The sequence below is a fragment of the Heloderma suspectum genome, chromosome 15 (assembly GCF_057233095.1).
Source record: "Heloderma suspectum isolate Gila_16-S chromosome 15, 16-S_ref, whole genome shotgun sequence".
In the NCBI taxonomy this organism is placed as follows: Eukaryota; Metazoa; Chordata; class Lepidosauria; order Squamata; family Helodermatidae; genus Heloderma; species Heloderma suspectum.
In genome coordinates this window covers 22,004,040-22,026,406 of record NC_139472.1, presented here as the reverse complement: position 1 = coordinate 22,026,406, position 22,367 = coordinate 22,004,040, and the positions used below count along the sequence as shown (strand labels likewise).

Below are 22,367 nucleotides of genomic sequence, written 5' to 3'. Positions count from 1 at the left end.
ACGGCTGGCATTTTCCCCCCCACATTTTCCCAACTCTGTTTTATGTGTGCAAATGGCCCATTCATTCATTCATTCATTCATTCATTCCATTTAATTTATATCCTACTCTTTTTCCTCTTGCAAGGAACCCAAGGTGGCTTACATTCTCCTCCTCCTCTCCATTTTATCCTCACAACAACAACCCTGTGGGGTAGGTTGGGCTGAGAGTCTGTGACTGGCCCAAAGTCACTGAGTGAGCTTCCATGGCTGAGTGGGGACTAGAACCCGGATCTCCTGTCTCCCAGTCCGACGCTCTCACCGCTACACTACGCTGGCTCTTTATTTATGTATTTATTTATGTATTTTCAGTTAAAGTAGAATTATTTACTCCTTTTAGGGTAGAAAAATGGGGTGGCATGCACTTTCATATGAAAACAGGGTGTTGCAGACTTCGGGAGGGTTGGACTGGAAGGAGGGGGTCCCCAGTGTTCGGGGAGGCACTTTAAATCCTCGGGGTCACTTGGCTAACCGGGTGATCTTGAGCACTTTGAAAGGTGGGTGATCACCCGGTTAGCAGAGAGTTCTCCTGGATTTAAAGACTTGCCCCGACCCTTGGCAGTGCCCCCCTTCTAGTCCACCACACCCTGAGTTGCCAGGACCCCATTTTCATATGAAAGGGCATCCCACCCCCTTTTCACTGGTTTTCTATTAGCCATGCAGGAATTTGACAGCTGTCCAAGGAGCTGTCAGAACTCGCCAGGGCTAGTGCATGCAGCCCATTTTTCTGCCCCAAAGGGAGTAACGGCTTCTACTTCGACAGCTCTCAAAACAGAAGTGGTTACTGTGATTTATAGAGAAAAAGGGGGTGGCATCTTGGGCACCCTTAAAAACAGTTGCTGGGGACTCGGGCAAGTGGGGATTCCTAGTAGGGCACCCCCAAGGTTCAGGACAATGCATTGAACCCTGGGGACACCCTTGCTAGGGGGGTGATCTACAATGTTTCCCCACCTGTCATAGAATCATAGACTCATAGAATAGTAGGGGCCTACAAGGGGCCTACAAGGCCACCGAGTCCAACCCGCTGCTCAATGCAGGAATCCAAGTCAGAGCATCCCTGACAGATGGCTGTCCAGCCTCGTCTTGAATGCCTCCAGTGTGGGAGAGCCCACCAACTCCCTAGGAAATCAGTTCCATTGTCATATTGCTCTAGCAGTCAGGAGGTTTTTCCTGATGTTCAGCCGGAATCTGGCTTCCTGTCACTTGAGCCCAGTCTTCCGTGTCCTGAATTCTGGGATGATGGAGACGAGAACCTGGCCTTCCTCTCTGTGACAACCTTTCAAGGACTTGAAGAGTGCCAGCCTATCTCCCCTCAGTCTTCTCTTCTCAAGGCTAAACATGCCCAGTTCTTCCAGTCTCTCCTCATAGGGCTTTGTTTCCAGTCCCGTGATCATCTTTGTTGCCCTCCTCTGAACCCTCTCCAGCTTGTCTGCATCTTTCTTCAAGTGTGGTGCCCAGAACTGGACACAGTACTCAAGATGAGGCCTAACCAGTGCTGAGTCAACTATGCCACATATAACCATTTGGCATACGAGGGAGCAGCCAAGCCAAGCCCCTATATTTTGGATACCCACAGTTGCACAAGTGTACAATTGCAAATAACCAAATTTTTAAAATAAAAATAAATAAAAGGGCAATTTGTGTGAAAAAAATTCCCAGCCCCATTTTTGTGCAAATAAATAAATAGGCTCTGGCCGCGATCGGGAGAAGGGCTTGGTGGGAGCCCGGGGGGTGGAGGCTGTGACAGCCCCTCCAAAGTGTCGTTTCGGCACTTTGGAGTGGCTGCCACTGGCAAGGGAAAAGAGGCTCTGGCAGCGGTTTGGCCGCGATCATGAAAAGCGACCTCAGCCACACGCAGGGAGAGCGGCAGGGGGTTCTGCTGCTCATGCTAAGGGGCTCACTGTCCGATGCCCTTTATCCACGATGGGATGGCACGTCCCGGTTCGGACGACCCGCCAACCCATTGTGGGTAAAACAAGCCCTAGAACAGACCATGGGTTATCAGGATGGGTCGTTTGGGAAAAACAACCCACCTTGATAAAGCGGGTCTGGGTTCACGTGACACACTAACCCACCACGAGTTGTTCAAGCAAACATTGTGGGTTAGCGGGTCGTGTGAATGCAGTCAATGTCATCTTCCATTGGTAGCCCTCCTGTGTTCTCCCACTGCTGCTTCTGTCTTTTTCTCACCCGAAAAAAACCCAGATCCCCAAAAGGACAAAAAGGCACAATGCCTCTTGATGGTTAGTGCTAGGAGCCCTCCTTCTGGAAACAACCGTCGACATCTGGACCCCCATAAATTCTGTGAATGAGGTAGGGCGATGGCGCCACGAGTGCTTCATCTGGAAGCGCGCCGGCCCAGCCGGAGCGGGGAGGCTGGCTGCATTTCCCAAGGGAGATGGGGTCCTTCCAGATGGGACGCTTGGAGCACCTGCCCATCTCTTCCCTTAGCTGACTGTTTCAAGGCAGCACAGCCGAGGTAGCCGCCTCTTTAACGAAGCCAGAATGCAGTTGGGGAACTGCATGGCGCCCTCAAGTGTCGACATTACTGTTGCTGAACTGACGCTGGCATGTTTTCGAAGATTCTGATTGCTGCTTCCCCCACCCGTGCCTCCGTAAAACTGGAGGCGCGCTTCCAATCAGCCACGAAGAGTGTGACACAGTCAGAGTTATCGACAGAGGAATTTACTTTCCATATTTGCCCTGAATAGAAGGAGGCAAGCCTTAATCAAGGACCCATGCAGAGACACAATAGGCAGCCTCCTCTGACAGCAGGCTTCTGCTGTCTCATTGCATTAAGAATAATCCCATCAAACCCACCCCAGGGCAAGGCAGAGTTTCCCACCCGCAGCGGAAGCTGATTGGAAGGAGGCAAGGCCAGATCAGTGACTCGTGTGGAGACACAAGGGCAAGGCAGCCTGCCATGTGCCTGTATCATGAGGTATTGAATGCATATTCTCCAGCCAGAGCAGAGGCTGATTGGAAAAGGCAAGGCTGGAACAGTGAGCTTTTCTACATGAGGCTTTTATTGTGCACTTGTGACTGTTCACTCACGGTAGTTTGCGGATCCTTTACACAACATCATATTCCTCCATGGCCTCTCCTGTGCTTTGCAACCATTATCATGGGGTTTTTTTAGATTGAGGAAAGTGCAGTATTTCTTGGAATGGTGTTATATTTATAGTGTGTTATTGTACAATTCCACTATACCACAGCACCATCTAGTGGCTGTATAATGAAACGTATATAAAGGCAGAGAAAGAAAAACCCTGGAGAAAAGCATGTGTAAAGGAGCCAATCTTAATCCCGCAAAGAATCCAGAACCAGAAGTCCCGGTAAAGGTTTGGGATAAAAGCCTCATGTAGCAATGCCCAGTGAGTCAAGCAGAGATGCAGTGGGCAACCTCTTCTGCAGATAATTTATTTGCAGGACTGGGGAACTGTTACTGGGTGAGGACTGGGTGAGCCAGATTAACCCCCCCCCCGAAGCCTTCTGTAGGCTGGATGACAGCAGGGAATTCCTCCAGCCAATGCTTCAGTCAGAGACCCAGCTGGGGAAAGCCCATGTGCAGTGAAGCACCCCAACGGAGGCACTGGCTGGAGCTCCGAATGGTCCTCCAGCCACTGCTTCCATCTCGGCAGCTTCCTCTGGGCTGCACCTTCCCCTATTTGGAAGGACATGGGCTGGGCATAGCAGTCAGTGCACAGCTCGCCCCCCCAGGAAACAGCCACTGCTGTGTTTAGGTGGCGCCCATTTCATTGGTGCTGCCCAAGCACATGGGGGGCTCAGGTAACTGCCTGGCCCAACTGAGGGACCTCCACACTGCAAACATGACCACAGTATGTGGGACACTGATGTGTTGTGCATCGCCTGGAACCCAGGGAGCCTGGACCTCACAGCGAGAGTGAGCAGCATGACGGTTGAAGATCATTGACTTTAAGCTCAGAGGCTGGCCGTTCCTGAAAGAGCTGGGGGAATGTGCCAGGGTTTCCACAGGATCCCAGGACAACAATGCACTAGCTCCCCTCCCTTGTCTCCTTCCCTCGGTTTCCTTTGCCTCTCTCCCTGTTGGTATTTTCTGTGGCTTAGAGCTTTTCTACACGAGGCATTTATTGTGCGCTCATCATTCCCTACTCATGGTTCTTTATGAGTTCTTTAGACAACGTCGCAACCCTCCAGTTTTGCTTCAGTGTCTAAACAGCACTTTCAGTCAGTCTTTTTGGAGCAGGGGAAATGCAACATTTAATTGTGAAAGCAAAATAAACTGCCTCTTTCACTTGTGCGCTTGTGCTATTCCACAATACCACAGTGCCACCTAGAGGTTATGTAGCGGAAAAACAGGAAATGCTTTTCATGAAGTGCTCAGATCTCAGTTCTGCAACGAAACTGAAAGCAGATGCAGCGGATTAACAGCCACATGTAGAAAAGCCCTTCATCTGGGACCAAGGAGAAGCATTCCAAAGTTATTCCAAACTTTACTTTTGAACTGTGTTCCACACTGTGCGGGGCTCAAAGGCTCCTCAGAATGGCTCCATCTGCCCTCAGTCCCCATCACTGCCTCTATCAGCCTTGGACTGCATGAGAATCGAGGCTTCTGTATACCTAGTGGCGTCCTACATGTGTAAATTTCCCCCTTCTGCATGGTGCATTGGGAGCCAGAAGCCCGGATGGCCAACTGCTCACTGTTTACATGACCAGCCAGGACATGAAGCCCCTTCCGTCTGAAGCAGATACATATACCTGCTCTGGCTTTATTTCTCTTTATTTCCCCTGATACTGTTCCAGTTCCATCCATCGAGTCTACTGCTTCCTCGCCAAAACCCAGGTATCCCTTCGCACTTAATCCTGCTTCACCATTTCCCAAGCACCCTTCCCACTCCTTCTCCGGCAAACCATAACTCTCTGTCTACTCTCATTCTGCTGCTGTTATTAAGAATCGTAAGGGAATGTTGTTTCATTTGTTTACATTTTTATCCCGCTCCTCAGTCAAAAAGGCATGCATAAAATCAGTAAAACAAAAAATTGCACCCAGGCTTGCAATTTAAAAAGACGTGGCACACAAGGAAAAAGGAATGAGGAAGGAAGAGGGGGGAAATTAAGGGTGGTATGTTAATCAATCATGGTACAGTAAAACTTGTCCATGGGGTCACAAAGAGTCGGACACGACTGAACGACTGAACAACAGTAAAACTTAGGGCGCAATCCTATGCATGTTTAGACAGAAAAAAAGTCCTGTGTAACTCCCAGCATTCCCTAGCCAGCATGGTTGGCTGGGAAATGCCAGAAGTTGTAGGACATTTTCCTGTCTAAACATGCATAGGATTGTGGCCTTACGTGCTTTAATTTGGAGTTTGGTTGGTGAGCTAATTTCCCCACTGGTGCATAATCTGCTTTTGCAAACGATCCCAAAATTTCCGTGTTGGTCGAGTACATGTGTATCAATGGGTGTTCACGTGCACTTGTGTACAAGGACACAAAGTAACAATAGGGCAGCTCAACACAGTATTTTTAAGCATAGGCAGCTTCAGAGAGTTTGAATCCAGAGGTAGATTAGTGTAATAGCTTAAAAAACATGCTTATCCGTAGGAAACTAATTCACTTGGTATTCAAAACATAAAGACAGTCATTCCAAATCTGGCTTTAAAAAGCAGTATTTCTTTGTTCCCTAAGAGTACAAAGGGACTAGGCTTTGGCACACTTTAGCTACAGGGTTTGTACAAGTTTTGTTCAGGCCATTTCAATATGTTAAGGGATGGTTCCAGCCACATGACTTCTGGAGCAACTCCAACCTAGCCATGTTACTTCGATGCTCGTTCTTCCTGTTAAAGAGACGTTTTGGGGTTGCCCAGATGCCAAAGGGCAGTACACATAGAACTGGCTGCTTCCAAGGGAGCTGAAAGCAGATTGGCCTCTGCTGGTGGCCCCTGATAGACCTGACCTCCTCCCCATCCCCCTCCCCATCCCCCTCCTCCCCTCCTCCTCCTCCTCCTCCTCCTCCTCCCCTCTTCCCCTCCTCCCCTTCCTTCCTTCCTTCCTTCCTTCCTTCCTCTCCTTCTTCCCCATCTCCACGAATTTGTCTTGTCCCCTTTTAAAGCCACATCAACCAGCAGCCATCACTGCCTTCTCTCGCACCAGCAGATGCCACTCCATTTTAACAGATGTTATTAATGGAAAGCTGACCAGGCCTTAAACGTCATGGCTGATGTGTGTCAGGGTCGGTCAGTTTCTCCTGTCCTGTGACAAACCAGCTTTTTCATGTGTTCTTTTGGTCATTTCCAGTCAGTATGAAGAAAAGGAGAAGGCCTTTAAGGAGCAGCTGGCCCACCTGGCCTCTTTGCTGCCCACCTTGCAGGTGAGCCCCTCTTGTTGGGAGGACTGCCGCGCCCCCAGCCCCAAAGGGAAGCTCTGTGCCCAGACACACGACAGGCAGAACTGCAGCAGGCGTGGCTTTTCCCATCAACCTGTCTCCATGCCAGGAGGTCCCACTGATCTAGTGGCTAGATCAGTGGGAGATGGCTCAAATCCACCCTTGCCCACCAAGTGCCCTCGGGCTGGTCGCCATTTCTTAGCTGTGCCTACCTCACAGGGTTCATGTGAGGGTAAAGGGGGGTGGGAACCATGTACACTGCTCTGAGCTATTTGGAGGAAGGGCAAGTTAAAAATGTGAGTTTTCCTGCTTATATCACACAAAAAAGTGCCCAGAGCTCCTGAACTGTTCTGGTATTCTTGGGGTGGTGGCGGTGGCAATTCTTGTTCTTGTATTTGGATTAAACTATTTTGATTTGTAGTGCACACTCTTTTTCAAGGTCAAGAGATTAGATAGATAGATAGATAGATAGATAGATAGATAGATAGATAGATAGATAGATTATAGCCCACCTTATTCTTCCACCCCCAAGGGACTTTAATGCCGCTAACAAAAAGAATATGACTTAATAGTTAAAAACAATGAATGACACACACAGACACAATTTCTAATAATCAAATTTTGAACATAATAAAGCAGGGGTGGGCAACTTGGGGCCTTCCAGGTGTTGTTAGACCATAACTCCTGCCAGCCCTAGCGGAATAACCAATCGTCAAGAGTGATTATTTATTTTATACCTCGCCTTTCTATCAAGAAATGGCACTCCCAAGGTGGCTAACAACAATAAAAGCCAATGTTTAAAATACAAACTTAATTAAAACCATCATGCAACAAATATATTAAAAACACAATTAAAAGCACAACAATAACAGAATCAGGGATGTATGAGAATTTCGTTTTTGCTCGCAAAACATGCAAACGTGCCCTATTCGAAGCTCCAAACACGAGCCTGTGTCCAATTCACAAATTGTGAAATACATGCTCGTGTTCGTCTCGTTCCCAATTCCCAGTTTGATTTCTGCAAATTTCCTCAGTAGATTGAATCAGTCCCACTTTAGTCTATGGAGGAAATCTGCGCAAATTTGGGGAGATTTGCGCAAATCTCCCAGTTGATTGATTTGCGCAAGTTTCCTATAGGGCGAGAGGCGAGACAAATGTTTGGAAAACTCTAGCAATCTCAAACATCACTCGTTTGCCCCTCCCTAAACAGAATCAAAGCAGCACCCAGCCCAGCAGGCCTGCTTACATGCCAAAGGCCTGAATAAAAATGTATGTGGCTGCTGGCGGAAGGATAGCAGAGAGGGGGCTGACCTAGGCTCCCTCAGCAGGGACTTCCACAGTCTTGGGGAGGCCACCAAGAAGGCGTTGCAGTCCAGCAACATCTGCAGGGCCACAAGTAATGCACGGTAGGTAATGTTACTTCTGTAACTTCAGATCCTGTAGCCGGGACTACCCAGAGTTTTCTGCGTATCCAGCCTGAGGAGACCAAGAGCAGAATGTCAGATTCTGAAAACCTCCGCCAACCTGGCGCCCTCCAGATGTGTTGTGCCATAAACCCCATCACTGCCAGCCAGGATGCCCAATGGTCCAACGCATCTGGAGCAAACCAGGTTGGTCGAAGGCTGCCCTATGATCTACATGGGGCTGCCCCAAAATGTCTAAGGTGGGTGCTGGGGCTGAATCTTCATGGAGGCCAGGCTGCCCAGCATGGATGCCCTGTCCCCTAATTCCAGATGTGTGGAGAGAGGGGGGAGGCGATGGCTACTCTGTGGTGAGGGAAATGTCCTTGGCTCATGTATGCTCAGAGGCACTCTCAGCTACGTTATTTTGCATGCTACCGATGTGGGGAAGCTTGGCTTAACCAAGGTCCCCCCAGAGCAGTATATTTTGAATTATATTTCTTTTGCTTTCTTCTTTAGGTCCATCTGGTGACCTGCTCTGCTTTTCTCAGTTCTGCAAACAAAGCCGAATTCCTGGATTTAGGTTACGTAAGTCATTGCCGCAAACCAGAACGCCCCTCACAGCTGCCTCTCCTGGCAGAGTTGGGCAGGAACTGCATAGTCCAAGCCACAAAATCTGTTCTTGGGGGATCTTTCCAGAAAGGATCTAAGCAGTCTTGGTTGGAAACTGTCTTCAGGAGGGGGCAAGTTTCCCCCCCCCCCCATAATGGAAGGCAGCATTTCGCAAAGCTGACCAGGTAATCCACAACTTTTGATTCCAGCAATTGATGGAGAGGTTGCAGAAAATCGTCAAGCTGCCCCATCGGCTGAGACCTTCCCAAACTAGCAAGGTACAGCTGTCCTACCCTGCCCTGCTGAGTGGCTGTAGCAACTTGCCGTGCCAGAGAGTATGTGAGAAAATGTGTGTCCTTTAACTCTCTGGTTACTCCTGTCCGGTAGCATAATGCTAAATGTTGATGTGCAGGCGTTCATGATAGCCATACTCCTGAGGATTTAGAGGCAGCTATGTTGATCCATATGAACAAACCAATTCTAGCAGTTTTCTTCTCCACCAGGAGCAGGGCTTTGGTAAAGTTACCAAGTGGGTCTTCATTGCCCATTCAAGATGCACCCAAAATGTTTTGCGTTGCAACAGGGAACAAGATATTGTTGTTGGGGAAAATTCATCCCCCGCCCCCCTGCTACATCGAGAATTGTGGCTAAGCTCAGGGGGAACAGGGATGTCTGAGGTGGTGGCAGACGATGTCCCCGAGAGCTCACCACACTGCTGTTCCTGTCATTATCCATTTTCATTCATGGGAAACTGACCTGCCAAGTCCAATACAGCTTCTGACATGAGGTCTAGCCACATGTTTTTAAAACCAAATTGGCTTAACTCCACATTCTGTACCAAAGCAGCCCAGAGTTTTGTGCACATGGAGAACACGGGAGACAAAGAACGGAACAGCTCATGACAATGGATGTGGTGCTACCATAGAAAACAGAAGCCCCATGTTGAGTGTTGCCCTCGTCCTTTGAGATGTGTAGTAAAACGTGCCCATGTCTTTGTAGCCTAATGTTGTATATCCCCCCCCCAATGCCACATCAGTGGGGCAGAGAAATGCGTAATGTTGTGATGTCACTGAGCATAGATAAGTTTTGCTACATGTTACAAACTGGACTTGGGGGTGCCACTTCCAGGTTAGGCCCAAATTTGTCACTAGCGAATGGACCCAGCTTTGCATGGGTTGGAAGAGCCCGTAGTCTGAGACAGCAAAGTCTTTAAACTGTCAGAGCTGGCACATTGTGCCCGCCCCATCTGAGCGAAGCCACAGCCACCGACAGCACCCATCATGGCCCTTGCCACGGTGGACTCCTATAGCCCCTGAGGGAGAGGCCTGTCCACACCTTTCCCCTAAGGTGGGCTGCCCACCACAGAGGGGAGGGGCAGGCATGTAACTCCATCCCTCAGCCTCCGAATCTCCCCAGACTTCAAACTGCACGGACTGCAGAGTTATGCGCTGGTTACAGATGTCTGCCGTCTAGTGACTAAAAATGCTACTGCAGGCTTCAATGACACAGACGCATTTAAATTAATTAAAATTAGCGCATTTTAAAAACATAACAACCCTGAAGTGCTCTTCCCAAGGATCCACTTAGTGTGCATGCCAAGTTTCAGGTGTCTACACTTCACAATCTCAGCACTATGGCGCTGATAGACAGACAGGCCCACATCCTCTTCTATTATTATAGATGACGTGTAGCGCCAGGCAGATCGCGCCATGTGCAAGATGAGGGCGCGTGCGTTGGGGTGCTTTCGGAATGGACAGTCACCCTGAGGGGTTTCCTTCCAGATCAACACCGAATACAGAGCAGAGTTCGCTCACTGCTTGGAGCCGTTGCTGCTGCTGGCCCCGCGCCGGGCCGTCGTGGTGAACGGGGGGAGCATTGGACCCGGGATGAACAACAGCAACCTGTAAGTCGCTCCTGTTTCATCTCTGGCGGCTTCCCTCAACCTGGCGTGCTCCAGATGTCTTGGACCACAAATCCCATCAGCCCCACCCCAGCCAGCATGGCCTGTGGAGGGAAAGGCAGCAGCTACTCTGTCTGTTCCGAGACAAGACGGGCCATGGAAAGCTGAGTGCAGATGACGTCCAGATATTGACCGCAGCTTCTCCACTGAATTGTCCCTGAGCCAGGCAGATTTCAGCTGCCCTTGAAAACAGCTCTCCTGATGACCAAGCCGATGGGCTCTGCAGGCAGGGCCAGTTCCTGGAAGCCAAATGGGTGGGGATGAGGGCCATTGCGTCAGATTTCCCAGGACAGCTGGCCTCTGACCAAATGTAGGGAAATGAGAAAGCCGGTTTCTGGTTCTTTGGGCTGTGGTGCCAGGACTGGAGCCAGAGCCAATTGTGCAGGAAATCCCCTGGGTGGCCTGATTCACACGTTACATTTTTGGGGTGTATGGACATGTAGGGTTACTCCGTGTACATCGAAGAACATAATGTGTAAAAGGTCGTCCCTTCTACGTCCCAAACGTTACTTTTAGAGCAGCGTTCTCCATCCTGGTGCCCTCCAGATATTTTGGACTTCAGCTTCCATCAGCCCCAGCCAGCATGGCCCATGGTCAGGAATGCTGGGAGCTGTAGCCCAAACATCCAGAGAGCACCAAGTTGGGGAAGGCTGTCAAGGTTTAATGTAAAAACCCCTAACCTTCGTGGAGCCACCCTTCTGGGAATGCAGCCTGATTGAAAGGACGCATACTCCTGGCAGTGACTCATGCAGAGAGATCATAGGCAGCCTCCTCTGCGGGACAGCCATCCTGCTGTGCTCCTCCCTGTATCAGGAGCAATGGGATTGGGTAGAATGGCCAGTTGTGCTGTGCCCCAACCACTGCATTTAGCTCAGGTATGCTAGCCCTGCCCAGGGGTGTGCTTTTCACCGTGACTCCGGTCAAGGGGTGTTTCCTGTCCCTGTGTTTCCCAGGACAAACCAATTAGTGTCTACTGAGAAGAAACGCCCCTTGTGCTCAATGAGGCTTGTCCCCTGAATGCGCACACCAGAGATCCCCCTCAGTCAAAATATCACATTTTAAAGCACTAATTCCCTAAAGGCTGTAAAGCGCTTTACCAAGCTGTAATTCTCTCTCTTTGGCTTTCTGCCTTCGGACGTAACCAATTCAGACCTTCATTCCTGCGCAGCATCGGCTTAGAAAGGGCACTGGTTTCCCATCCCTTTGTCTCCCCTCCCTCTTTCCCAGCACAAACATATGTGTCTACTCAGAAGTAACTCCCATTGTGGACAATGATGCTTGTTCCCGAAATGCGCACCGAGATTCCCATGAATCGAAATAATGCATTTAGAGAGCCTTGATGTGGAAGCTTCGATTGATTGCAGCAGGCAACTAGAACACTCTGTTCCACAAAAGGTTGTTTATTTAAGGAAGTGGGGGGGAGAGAGAAGGAGATTGTTCCTGTCCCCCCTGTGTTTCCCAACACAAACGAATTAGCGTCTACTAAGAAGTAACTCCCATTGTGGTCAATGAGGCTTGTCTCCTGAATGCGGGGGAACCTCTCTTATTCTCAAAGGAGAACGTGTGGCGGGGGAGAGCCTCTCCAAGCCACCCGCCCGACCTGGAAATATGTTCTGTGAAGTGACTTTCAGTGGCAGGATACACTTGCGCATGGAACCCTGCCTGGAGCAAAGCCAAGTCCTTGAAAAATCCGGGTAAGCCACGATTGGCTTCTCCTTCCATCTCCTTCTGTTGTCGTGGAAACACCCCCTAGGACTTAAATCTCTGAGTGCAGGAGATATGCCCCTTCACTCTAGAACAGCCTTCTCCAACCTGTTGCCCTCCAGATGCATTGGACTACAACTCCAGTACATTGCACGTGACATTGTAATACATTGTAATCTTTGGACTACACTTCTGGAGGGGACCTCATTGGGGATGGCTACTCTGGAGCACATGCATGCAAATGCACACACAGAGATGCAAAATGCCAGTATGTTACTTGCCTTACAAACACACACGCGCAACACACACTTGCATACCCAGATAGTAAACGTCGCTGCATGCGTCTGACGTTGTAACTGATGCATTGCAAAATTAAACCTTCCATTAAAATATGCTGCTGCTGCTGCTATGGCATAAGCTTTTGTGGGCTACAGTCTGTGCGTGTGTTAATCTTTAAGGTGCTACAAGAACACATCCTTGTCTTTGCTGCAACAGCCTCATGTGGCTACCCCTCTGAGATTTCTTTAAAAAGACCTTTATGGTTGGTTCAGCATGGCAGAGCGGAGAGCTCAGCAATGTGTCTTGGGGTGCACGGGCGTGTCAGGTCCTAATCCTTGCTCTGTTTTCTTAGATATGTTCCTATTTTCATCTGTGAAATATTGGAACAGCTGCTACAGCCTAACACAGTCAAGCACATTCATCCAGCTGTTTGCATGCTGGTGGTGGTAACGCGGCAGGGGGCAGGGATTAGAGACGTGGTACGGCAGAGCTGATAGTCTTGTTTGGCACGGCAGCTTCTGAGTATCTGAGCAGAGACTTTGAGTTTTTAGCAGCAGTAGTATCAGTAAAGGTCCACAACTATCTACTTCTGGGTCCAAAGATTGGGAAGAAGTAGTGTAACATGGGGTATCTTACCCAGGCATAGAAGGAATGCTGGGAGCCGTAGGACTTTTTTCTGTCTAAACATGCATAGGATTGCGCCCTAAGATACCTAGGCCCTCTTCACATGTACCACTTCCAAGTCTGGTTTCCCCATCCTATACTTGTACCTTTGATTTTTTTTTTTTAAATTGGTATCTAAATGCAAGGCTTTACATTGGTATCTAAATGCAAGGCTTGGGGATTCTGGGGGTTGTAGCCCAACACATCTAGAGGCAACCAGGTTGGGGATTTGCCCTAACAAATCGCAGCACCCTGCTCCTTCGCACTGTCTCTTGGGTGCTTGCTCCGTTTGCCCCAGCCCATGAGCCTCCATCTTCAGACCCCAACTTACCTGAGAGGCGTCTTGCAGCCAAAGTGTCCCCTCCACCCCCCAGCCCTGGCTGGCAGTTTGTATGTCCCTATTTTTATCAGAATTTCAGAGAACTCTCCAGGGCACAGTTCCCCGACACTGGATATATTTAGGACTGTTGACATCATGGGCTCCTCAGGTCTGGGGCAGCTGCTTGTTGTGTGGGCACGGACTGCCTGCTAAGGAAACTTGGGTTGGTCTGGAGCTTGTTTCTCTCCAGAGGGAGGCACTAGGTTGGGTGTCCCCCAACTGAAGGGAAAGGCCAGCTGGGAAAAGGAGGAGCCAGAAGGAAGCCACCATCTCCCGCTCTGGATTAATCTTCTGAGCTGTAAGTGGGGACCTGAGCTGCGGGCGCGACTGCAGGATGGGTTGGAGCGCTGCTAGGCTGTATCCCAGCTTTCACCAACCTTGTGCTCTCCCTGGCCGGCTGGGGGATACTGGGAGTTATAGCTCAACACACCTGGAGGTTGGAGAAGGCTGCTGAAGCTGACGTTGTATTTGGTAGCACCCAGAAGGATTACATGGCATCACGATAACTTGCTGGGTCATGCTTTGGAGCCACACCAGAACTCATCTCCCCAGCAACTCTGAGCACTCGGTCCTTGGCTGGAAGCAGGGTGTGGCCTTGTGAAGGGATGCCCCCCCCACCTCTGTGAGCACTCTCGCCTCATTTTACTGAGGGCGTGGTGGTGGGGAAAGGTTCCTTTAAGCCGTCACATGTAAAAGCAGCAACAAGTCTCCACAGGTGATTCAAGCAAAGGTACTTCTATTGCTTTCTTCAGCACGTTTGGAGCCGGTAGAGACTTAAGCCAGGAAGGCCCTGGGTTCAATCACTGCTTGGTCATGGGTGACCATCTGTAGCTTAAACTACTGCACAGGGTTGTTGTGAGGACAAAATGGGATAGCCGCACAAATGGGAAGCAAATGTGATTATTCATACATGATTTTGGAAAGTGGCATTCCTTTCTCAGTGTGTGTCTCTCCCTTTGCTGTCTTTTTAGAAGTATTGCTGAACATGTGCAAAGTGCTTTAAGGGAAGGGCTGCAGCTCAGAAGTAGCACATGCTTTGCATGCAGAAAGTTGCAGGTTCAATCCCTGGCATCTCTGAGTGGCTCTGGGTCTGGGAAAAGACCCCAGGCTGAGACCCTGTCATGTAAACCATGAAACCTCTGGACCACGGACAAGAGGTGGCCCACATCGGTTCTGCATCCAGCCCACAGGTTTCTTCTGCTGGTACCTCTGATCAGCGATAGGAGATAAGTGGGTATTTAAAGATCCAGGCAGGTTTCTTTTGCTGTTGTCTCTCATCAATGACCAGAGATAAGAGAGTCTTTAAAGGCATCTGAGCTGCCCTTTGCATGCCTGAAAGCCCTTGGGCTGTAGTCAACACTGAGTTCCATGGATGGACAGCCTGACTTGGAATAAGGCTGCTTCCCACCGCTGTGCACCCTAACCCTTTCAGTCCCCATGGAGCAGCGCCCTGCCCTGCTGTGGCTGAATCAGACTCAGCATTAGAGCAAATTCTGGGGCAACCCAAAAGGCGGGGCAACTAAGCAGGCTTATTTCATGCACAACGGCTCCAGTCCAGTCTGGGAACAGGCAAAGGCAGGAGTGCAAGCAAAGATGCAAGCAAAGGTCAAAGCAGAGTTAAGCAGTGAGTCACCATACGTCAAACAGGAGTCCAAGGGTCAGTTGCGCAGAAGGTCAGTCACAAGGCAGGCTCTTCCTCCAGCACAGGCATGACACGCATATGGGATTAAGGGCCGGGATGAACAATGCGGCCTCCGGCAACCTTGAGGCGAAGCACCGCTCTTTGGTTCAAACGGTCATTCCTTTCTAGAACCTCTTGTTTCAGAATCCAGCCTGCTGTCTCCTCCACTCTGCAATGTTGTCTTCACAGGTCGTCCCCCCCCCCTGTTTCTCACTTCAGAATGTCCGGAGGCCCATGTTCCAAGACCCTGCTGGTGCCTGGCTGCCCCTCCGCTGGTGAGAAGATGTCCCTGATAGGCTCCCTGGTCCGGAAGCCCACCATGCACCGCTACATCAGCACCAAGGTTCTCCTGGCCGAAGGCAGAGAGACGCCCTTTGCTGAACATTGCCGCAACTATGAGAATATGTATCGGGTAAGGATGGGGCAAGGCAGGCCATCGGCTCTGCTCCCTGTGGAGGTCAGGGGTCATCTTCATATTGCACATAGCCTTGCAACAGGGAACACAAGGAAAAGTCTGTGCGCCCAGCCACTCTGCAGGTGTGAGGAATGCCAAATCGGCAAGTGGCAAGCTCCTGGCCGTGCCGCTCTATCTCTGGGTCCTAAAATAAGGACCAGTGACCGCCAGAATTAAGAACAAGACCCTGAAATGCTAGAGCACGTGGTATGCATGCAAAAGGCCCCAGGTTCAGTCCCCGGCAGCAGACTCCAGGTAGAGCTGGGGAAAAACTCCTGCCTGAGACCCTGGAGAGCCAGTGTTGGCAATACTGGGCTAGATGGAGCAAGGGTGTGTTTTGGTATAAGGCAGCTTCCTAAGCTTGGGAAGACTGGAGCACCAGCTTTGATTCCTGACGCTCCCAGGTGCAGTCCCTGGCATCTCCAGGCAGGGCTGGGAGGGACCCCATCTGAAACCTTGGAGAGCTGCTGCCAGTCAGTGCAGGCAATACTGGGCTAGATGAACCAAGGGTCTGATTAAGGCAGCTTCCTGCACAACTTAAATACTCTATTTTCACGTATCTGTCCATCCATCCATCCATCCATCCATCCATCCATTGCTGGCTCCAGGTTTCGGAGGGCCCTTGGGCAAGACCCCCCCCCCCGCTGTGAGTCTACTTTCTCCCTGCCACTGTCACCAGCTGCTCTTGCCCCTCCTCTTTCTCTTCATTGCTCCCACTTGCCTGCTTGCCAGGCAGACAGAGCCAGGGAGCAAGTCGGCTGGGACAGCTGCTGCTGCTCTTTCTCGCCACCACCGTTGCCTGGGCCAGAGCGAGAGGCAGGGGAACAAGCAGGGTGCAAGGGTGGAGAGGAGGAGCAAGTGCAGGGGCGCCTTGGTAGTGGGCCCTGCTGGGGGGTGAGCCCTCAGCAGGTGCCTGATCGTGCCTACACTTAATGCTGGCCCTGTTTCTACACCCAAATAAACTAACTTCTTACCATAACCAAGACATTCTGATGCTCCCTGTCTCCCCACCTCTCCAGCATAACACTCCTTCCTCTTCTCAGGCCACCGACAGTGTGAACATAACAAGAACCCTGCTGGCTCACACCAAGGGTCCATCTCACCCAGAATTTATTTATACAGTTTTAAAATTTCTTGGCTGCCTTTCAGGGCAGAAGCCCTCCCAAGGCGGTTCACAGCAATAAAATACATTAAAAATTCTGGTGTTGTTTTTTTAATGAATTCTGTTCACGCAGTGGCCAACCAGCTGCCCAAACGGGGAACCTCCAAGGCAGGTATGAGTGCTACAGCACCCTCATGCCTGTGTTCCCCAGCAACTGGTGTCCGTAGGCTTACTGCCTGTGATACTGGAGGTAGCATGTGGCCATCAGGATTGTTAGCCACTGATAACCTCCTCCTCCAGGAATTTGTCCAATCCCCTTTTAAAGCCATCCAAATTGGGGCCATCGCGACAACTTGTGGAAGTGAATCCCACAGTTTAACTCTGTGCTGTGCGAAGGACTTCCTTTTATCTGTCCCGAATCTCCCACTAATCAGGTTCATGGGATGATCCTATTGGGTTCTCATATTATAGGAGATGGAGAAAAATGTGTCCCTGTCCACTTTCTCCACACTATGCATCATTTTGTATACCCGTCATGTGAGGCTTTACTCCCAGCCAAGCTGACCTTCCGCATCCCTCACAGTGCAGCGGAGTGCATTTGCAGCATTCTGTGACTGGTCCTCCCACACCTGTCCTGGCAATCCTTCCACCTCGGAACTCACCTCCTTTCCCCATGTTGCTGCAGACCCTTCAAACAGAGATTCAGAACTTGAAAGATCAGGTGCAGGAGCTGCACCGTGACCTCACCAAGCACCACTCCCTCATAAAGACGGAGATCATGAGTGAGATCTTACAGAAATCTCTCCAGATGGATGTACAAATTGCCTCCGAGTATTCCTCTGTGGAGATGATGAGGAGCGTGTTTGAAGAGGTACGTGTAGAGACGCGTTGTCGGCAGAGCACAGCCGCAGAAGAGTCTTTATTTGCAGGACACACAGTTCAGCTTCCTCAGAATCAACTTTTCTCCTTCTGTTTTAACAGACAAAAAACAAGTTCCTAGCCCTTTTGACTACAAAGGTGTTGGTTGCGGAGGGCCGCCCATTGCCTGCTTAAAATTCAGAAGCCATAGAATGGGCGTGAACAGGATCTGTAATGGCTGTGGGGTGGGGCGCTTCAGCTCCCTGGACACCTCCTTCATGTCTCCCATGATCAAATTGTTACATGTGCAAATTTGCTGATGTTGCAAATTACGCAACTGTGTTGCAAATTCTGCAATATATGCAAATATGGTTAATTTTAATCACTCCAGACTTCTGCTTTTCTTGGAGCGGGCTGGGGTTCCATTGCCAAAGAATAACGATCCCCTTTCCACTTCATTTCCTTCCCCAGAGAGAGAGGCTGGCTTGAGCTGCCCCATGTCTTGCTTTAGAAGTTCAGCTCTGTGTGTGCTTTTTCTAGATGGGGAGGGGCCGCAGCTCAATGGGTAGAGCCCCTGCTTTGCATGCAGAAAGTCCCAGGTTTGATCCCTGCCTTCTTCAGGTAGGGCTAGGAAAGAATCCTGCCTGAAACTCTGGAGAGCTGCTGCTGCCAGTCGGTGTCGACAATAATGGGCTAGATGGAGCTGTGGTCTGACGCAGCGCAAGGCAGCTTCCCAATGTTCCTATATGTTGCTGAAGTCCCTTGGGGCTACCTGTAGAAGATGGAGGGGATGGAAGCAAGGGGGGCTCCCAATCACACGGTGGGTACAACTGTGCCAAGCAGGGCTGTCAGCCCTGCACTATGCATGCCTGAGATTTGAATCTGAAGCCCGTTTTCTTCTAGGAAGGTCTGAAGTACAACAGGCCCCAAACTAAGTGTGGTGGAGAAAAGGGCCACAGCCCTTGGCGTGCCAAGGGTCCCAGCGTCTCCGGTCAAAGGATGTCAGGCAGAGAGGCTGGGAGAGCCTCCGGGGCGCCACTGGCTGTCCAGAGTAGGCGGTGCTCAGCTAGAGGGACCAGGGCTGTGCCTTGAAATAACACAGCCTTGTGGGTTCAGATGGAGGAAGGAGGTGGAGGCCAGACACACTGTAGGAAAAGCTGCATGGTTTATTCTCCAACGTTGTTCTAATGCCTGTAGATCCTGCTCCTCATGGGGAGGGGCACTAGAAATCGTATTCTGGGCACCAGCCTCCCCCAACCTGATGCCTCCAGATGTGTTGGACTGCAGTTCCCATCGGCTGGGCGACACAATCTCGTGTCTCTCTGCACAGCCATAAGGGCTAGAAACTTGCTCTTTGAAAAACAAGGAGGAAGCAAGCCGAGGTTCTCAGGAAGCCGAGTCCTGCGGCGACTTCCATGCCCTGTGGGTGTCCTCTGCTCCTGTGGGATCAGGTGTGCCTGTGCGGGCGCACCTCCTGCACACACGAGTACCTGTGCCTGAGGAACCCGCAGAGATGATCCCCGCTTTGTGTTACAGACCTGGGAGGAGACCTACCAGCGAGTGGCCAACGAGCAAGAGATTTATGAAGGTAAGCACAATGGTCTCTTCCCGCCTGCAGCCTCTCGCGAGGGCCAGAGTGCTCTCTCGGCCACCGTCTCCTGGGCGACGGCTCTGAGGGGAGCCAGATCCTTCGCCCCCTCAGCACGACAGGTGGCGCTGGCTCCAGAATGGCCAGCGTCCCCTCCCTCCTCCTAACGCTGCAGCCAGGAACCAGTAAGGTCATCTAGCCGGGCCTGGGCACCCTTTCGTGCCTCTCACACATCACACCGGTCACAACAGGGTCATTTTGAGGACATGCCTCGCTGCTGGTGGGGATGAGGTGACTCCTTAAGGACAAGCTTCTTAAGACAGGGGGAGAATATTCTTGTGGCATCTTAAAGAGTCACAGACGCTACCGGCTCCGGGTTTTAGAGGGCCCTTTGACATGACACCCTCAGCTAGTCGGCCTTCCCGCCGCCACGGGCACCGGCCGCTCTTGCTCTGCTCCTCCTCACCACCACGGCTGCCACTGGCTTGCCTGAGAGGCAGGGAGCGCCAGGGAGCCAGCAGGCCGCGGCTTCTCCTGCTCCTCCTCCTCGCCGCCACCGCTGTCCGGGCCGGAGCGAGAGGCAGGGGAACAGGCGGGCCGCAGGGGCGAAGAGGAGGAGCGACTCCCGGGGGCTCTCGTCAGGGGGCCCCCGCTGGGGTGTGGGCCCTTGGCAGGTGCCCAGCCGTGCCCACCTCCGATGCCGGCCCTGATTACAGATATATTGTGGCATAATCGCTCGTGGGCTGAATGTACGAAGTCCCTGAAAGCTGCCCCGATACTCGATTAACAAGTAGGTGCCACAAGACTCTTGCTTGTCTCTGCCACAAGAGATTAGGACAGGTGCCCCTTTGGAAGCTGTTGCATCCAAGGCGCTTTTTCCGGGGGGGAGGGCACTACAGATACGTCTTCCACCACTTCTCCCCAGCCGCGGGCAGCCAGAAGTGGCGCAGCCCGGACTCCTGCTGCCTCACCGTGCAAATGGCGCACATCGGCTCCAAGGCAGCTGGCTGGGGCGGGCGCTCCGGGTCCGACCGACTTCACGCACGCTTCCTTTGTTCATGCAGCGCAGCTGCACGACCTGCTGCAGCTCAAGCAGGAGAACAGCTACTTGACGACCATCACCAAGCAGATCGCCCCCTACGTCCGCTCCATCGCCAAAGTGAAGGAACGGCTGGAGCCCAGGTCAGGAAGCCAGAGTCCAGTGGGCTGCCCGCGTCCTGTCTGCTCCCCCAGCACGGGCTGCTCCCCTTCCCCTTCCAAGCCCCCTGTGGTCTTGTCCCCGTGTTCTCTCTCCACTCTGATATCCTGATCAGGGTTGGCCCTACCATTAGGCAGAGTGAGGCGGCTGCTTCAGGCAGATGGTTTTGGTGTCATGAAAAGGCATCAAATGGCTAGTTATTAATTGGTTATTTGGGGGTCAGATCCAGTCCTAACTTAAGTCCCACTGATTTCAACCGGTCTGCTGTACGTATAGATCCAACCCATCCTATTTTCACAGCCAGGGAAGGGGAGAGGCTCTTGCGGAATTTTCTGCCACAGGTTTCAAAATAACTCGGTTGGCCTGAGTTACTATGCATGTTCGGGGGGAGGGGCGGGATTTGCTGCTCCGCCTCAAGCAGCAAAGGAGAGAGAGAGACCTGTTTCACACAACGTTGCAATCCAGAGTACAGGGTGATATGGGTTGTGTGGGGGTTGTTATTGAACCATGGGTTATTATGTTGTGTGAACCCAGCCACGCTAACAAACCATGGTTTGTTAACTAGGAGCAACCCAGTTCACAGCCTAACAACAAACCATGGGTTCTCTTTGTGGGTTATTCATGGTTAACAAACCACAGTTTGTTAGTGCGACTGGGTTCACACAACACAACAACCCATGATTCAACAACAACCCACACTCAACCCATACTCTGGCTCGTTGTGTTGTGTGAACCGACCTGTGTGTCTATCAGTCAATTTGCTACAAAGATGACCAACTCTTGCTCCAGAAGTCTATTTTGCCATATACCAGGTGGCCCAAAAGTAGGTATACAGTTGTTTAGAATGTTGATGGGAGGGGGAGAGAATATGTGAATAGAAGATGTGTGGGTGGAGTCAGAATGACAGTTGGGAAGAGTGAGTGACAGTTAAATTATTAAATAAATAAATAATTTCGAGCACTTATGAGATTAAACACTGTTAAACAAATGTAAATGTAATAAACAATGTAATAAAATGCAAATAAACTATACTGTATACCTACTTTTGGGCCACTCTGTACCTCAGCCCCTTCAGTTGGAATCAGGACGGAATTAGTTAGTAGTTGGAGGACTTCGACAGATGAGCAGCTGACACGAGAGAAACCACCTTTCTCCATCAACACAAAGTCCCCGCCCCAGCTCACGTGTCCTTTCACTGGTGTTCAGGTTACAGGAAGCAAAAGAGAAGGATGAACATCCTCCAGAGAGCCTGCTCAAAATATATGATGACAGCCTGGTGCCTGTTGACATCCAGAACAGGTATTGGATTCATTTTGAGTAGTCAAGGGTTTGGTTTTGTCCTGGTGTGTGTTGATGCCAGAACACTGCAGAGCAGAAGGTGACTATTCAGAAGGTCATTTTTCAAGCAGTACACACTCACTTAGTGGACTGGTTCACCCATAATGCTAACCCATGGTTTATTTAGATCATGGTTTGTTGCCCTACCCAGAGTTTGGCTGGGAGCCAATCAAACAAACCATGGGTTGCTTTCTCAGTCCCTGGGTTGTTTGTTTCCTTCGTCCTTCGCCTGTTCTCTCCCTGTATCTCAACTGCCTTCATGGCACTGCAATACTGGCATCTAAGAGGCTGGATTTTTTAACCACTCTTGCCTGCTGCCTCTGTAGCCAGGCAAAACAACCAACGAACAATTCACAGTTCTGGGTTTGCATGTAACAATAACCCATAGTTTAAGCAACCCACAGTTCACAACCCAACCACAAATCATAGGTTCTTTTCATGGGTAATTTGTGGTTAACAACCTTATAGTTAACCCATAGTTCAGAGTTCACACATAACGACAACCCATGATTCAACAACCCACGGTTAATTAAACCATGTTTTGTCGTTATGTGTAAACCAGGTCAATAGGTCATTCATCATTGTGAATGAACAGGGGCCTCTGGAGAGTACAGGCTGGCCTAAGAGGAGGGCAACAGCACTTCCATTTTCTGCATCAGGCACCAAAATGCCTTGAGCCAACTTTTTCCAGCCAACCTGGACAAGTAGTCCTGCTGGGCTGGGCGATAAGAGAGATTCTGCTTCTGTA

At 50.7% G+C, this 22,367-nt stretch overlaps 1 protein-coding gene across 1 annotated transcript in view; it reads left to right on the top strand.

The window, feature by feature from the left end:
• The window catches only part of RNF207 (ring finger protein 207), a 77,839-nt gene that overhangs the window by 50,388 nt on the left and 5,084 nt on the right, over positions 1-22,367 (top strand). The window contains exons 13-21 of the mRNA XM_084822009.1: positions 6,316-6,388; positions 8,323-8,391; positions 8,625-8,693; positions 10,197-10,318; positions 15,301-15,493; positions 17,323-17,508; positions 19,032-19,083; positions 20,148-20,265; positions 21,488-21,580. Of these exons, the coding sequence (XP_084678135.1) occupies positions 6,316-6,388; positions 8,323-8,391; positions 8,625-8,693; positions 10,197-10,318; positions 15,301-15,493; positions 17,323-17,508; positions 19,032-19,083; positions 20,148-20,265; positions 21,488-21,580 (975 nt within the window). The remainder of the gene's footprint in view (positions 1-6,315; positions 6,389-8,322; positions 8,392-8,624; positions 8,694-10,196; positions 10,319-15,300; positions 15,494-17,322; positions 17,509-19,031; positions 19,084-20,147; positions 20,266-21,487; positions 21,581-22,367) is intronic.